The sequence below is a fragment of the Verticillium dahliae genome, genomic scaffold, assembly GCF_000150675.1.
Source record: "Verticillium dahliae VdLs.17 supercont1.16 genomic scaffold, whole genome shotgun sequence".
Taxonomy (NCBI): Eukaryota; Fungi; Ascomycota; class Sordariomycetes; order Glomerellales; family Plectosphaerellaceae; genus Verticillium; species Verticillium dahliae.
This window is the reverse complement of record NW_009276935.1, coordinates 837,244-839,567: the sequence shown is the minus strand read 5'-3', so window position 1 is coordinate 839,567 and position 2,324 is coordinate 837,244. Positions and strand designations below refer to the sequence as shown.

Here is a 2,324-nt window from a genome sequence, read left to right as displayed (position 1 = left end):
CTGCGACTGCTGGTTGTTGTCGTCGCCCAGGGGTTGTTGCTACCAGCTTGAGGGAACGGGTCTGCGCCACAGGCGACTGTGTCTGTTGCTGGTAAGGGTTAAACCCTGTGGGCTGAGGCTGGAATGCTGGCATGCCGGTAGGCTGCTGCTGCTGCTGCTGCTGCTGCTGGCCGAACGGATCCAACGAAGTCATCTGGGGCTGCATGCCATATCCACCATAGCCATTCTGGAAGCCCGTCTGCTGCTGCTGTTGCGGAAAGCCAGTATATTGGTTGCCGAGGTAGCCGGTGGGCTGGGGCTGCTGCGCGTTCTGGTCAATGGGGTTGGCGAAGAAGTCGACTGCGCTGCCCTGCTGATAGCCCTGGTTGAAGCCGGTGAACTGTGGTTGGGCGGGCTGTGACTGCTGCGTGCTCTGCGTGGGTGTGTCGTCAAAGAGGGATATCGCGTTGCTCTGCTCGAGCTCCCGTCGTCTCCGCTCCTCCTCCTCCTGACTGAGCTTGATGGCCTTGGCCAGATCATCGTCGTCGACGTCGACTTGGCCCTGGTTGCGCCTCTTGCGGTCCTCCTCCTCCTGGTACTTGCTGGCCTCGATAGCGAGCCTGTACTCGGCGTCGTCCTCGTCGTCGCGGCGCGCTCGGGGCTCTCTTCCTCCCCGGTGCGAGGGCCCAGCTTGATGAGGCGCGTATTCTTCGAGGCCAGTCACGCGGGACTTCCACGACTTTCGGTCGCTGCGCTCGGCGCGCAGTCTCTCTTCGTCGAGGACGAGGGATGTAAGCTCCTTCGCGGCGACGCGTACTAGCCAGAATGTTAGCTAATGCGGCCCAATGGTAGCATAAGGGGATGCGCCGGGGCGCAGGAAGTCCCATGTGTACCATTCTGACCCACGTCCCTGCCGTCATCGTCGATATACTGGAATTCGCGCAGCGTCTTGATAATGTAGATACTCTCGCGGGCCCACGTCACGACGAGTTCGGAGCCCTCGTGCAGGCAGTAATCGAGGACCTTGAGGGCCTTGAGCACGTGCCTCCAGTTCTTGCCCTTGTCGTTCATGCGCTTGTCGAGCATGTCCATAATCTCGTAGAACTCATTGGATCTGTGTTGTATGGTCAGCCAGGTGCCCTAGCGGTTCGCGCATGCGCTGCGGCGCTTGCACACGTACGATGCAAAGGTCAGCTGGGCAATCTCGCTCATCTGCGTCCCCGTGGGACCCCATGGGTCATTGCTCGTTGCTGGAAGCGGTGTCCGTCAGTACAAGGGTGGCGAGACGGCCGGCGACAGAGGACGAGGCACAAACCTTCTCGAACCTTCACCTGGGCGCTGGAGTACCCCTTGGTGACGTTCTTGACGCTGCGAATAACCTTGGACATGCTGGGCGACTGGTGCGATGCTGTAGTAGGCTGCTGCGTTTGGGGCCGGTTTATGGATGTTTTGGGCTGTCGCAACGAGGAACAGCGAAGGTGAGGAGGTGGAGGAGAAGGGGGGCGAGGGAGCCAAGCTCCGTTCGGGGCGACGGACGACGAGCTCGTGAAGCAACCGCGGCTGCCTGACCAGACAGCAGGAGGACGGGGAACGGAATGCAAGCGGTGGCGAGGTGCTGTAGATAGACGTGACAAGATAGGTTGCGCGGTAGAAAGTCGGACGTGTTGGGTAGGACACGGGTTGGGTTGGGTTTGTCGGAGATGAGGGTGCGGGCGGGTGTGCCGAGATGATATGGTGCGGTGAATACCTCAAGGTACGATTAGCTCTCGAACCGGCGCAGGCGGCGGCGACGGCAGCAGGCGGGGCGGTGATACCTAGGCGATGCGATGGAAATCGAGGTTGGCGCAGAGGGCACGAACAGACGAAGAGGTTGCAGGTTGATGCGGCAGAGGCCACGCGGTTAGACGATCAGGTCGGAACCGTCGCAGTGGGCGGCGAAGGGTACGTAATGTGGATGAGCGGGAGCAGATGAGTCGTCGTCGACCAGCAGCAGCAACCAAGGTTTGTAGGTGGTCGAGGCGGGGGCAAGCAAGACGGTAATGGTGGGTTGGGTGGTAGGGGGTCTGTGAGGCTGTGCCTGTTGCCGGGATGGGCCTGAACGGGGCGCGAGATGACCTAGACAACCCCCTTTGGACAGATGGATGGGATGCTGCTGGTCTTGTGTGGGATGGTTCGGGATGATTCTTTTGGAGGAAGGGCCACAGTTTCGGGGCAATGTGAAAGGAAGTACCGCGAGAGGTGACGGCTGATGGTGATTGCACAGGCGTGCGCTGATTCAAGGCCCATGAGGTGCCTCTACTTGGGTACCTAGGGTACCTACCTACCTAGGTACCTAGGTAGGTCAG

General features: G+C 60.5%; 1 protein-coding gene across 1 annotated transcript in view; it reads right to left on the bottom strand.

Annotated features, from left to right (window-relative positions):
• The window catches only part of VDAG_07455 (epsin-2), a gene marked incomplete at both ends in the record, with an annotated part of 2,101 nt that extends 734 nt beyond the window's left edge, over positions 1 to 1,367 (bottom strand). The window contains 4 exons of the mRNA XM_009656360.1: positions 44 to 795; positions 873 to 1,093; positions 1,160 to 1,229; positions 1,295 to 1,367. Coding sequence (XP_009654655.1) covers positions 44 to 795; positions 873 to 1,093; positions 1,160 to 1,229; positions 1,295 to 1,367 — 1,116 coding nt within the window. The remainder of the gene's footprint in view (positions 1 to 43; positions 796 to 872; positions 1,094 to 1,159; positions 1,230 to 1,294) is intronic.
• Positions 1,368 to 2,324: the final 957 nt, after the last annotated feature.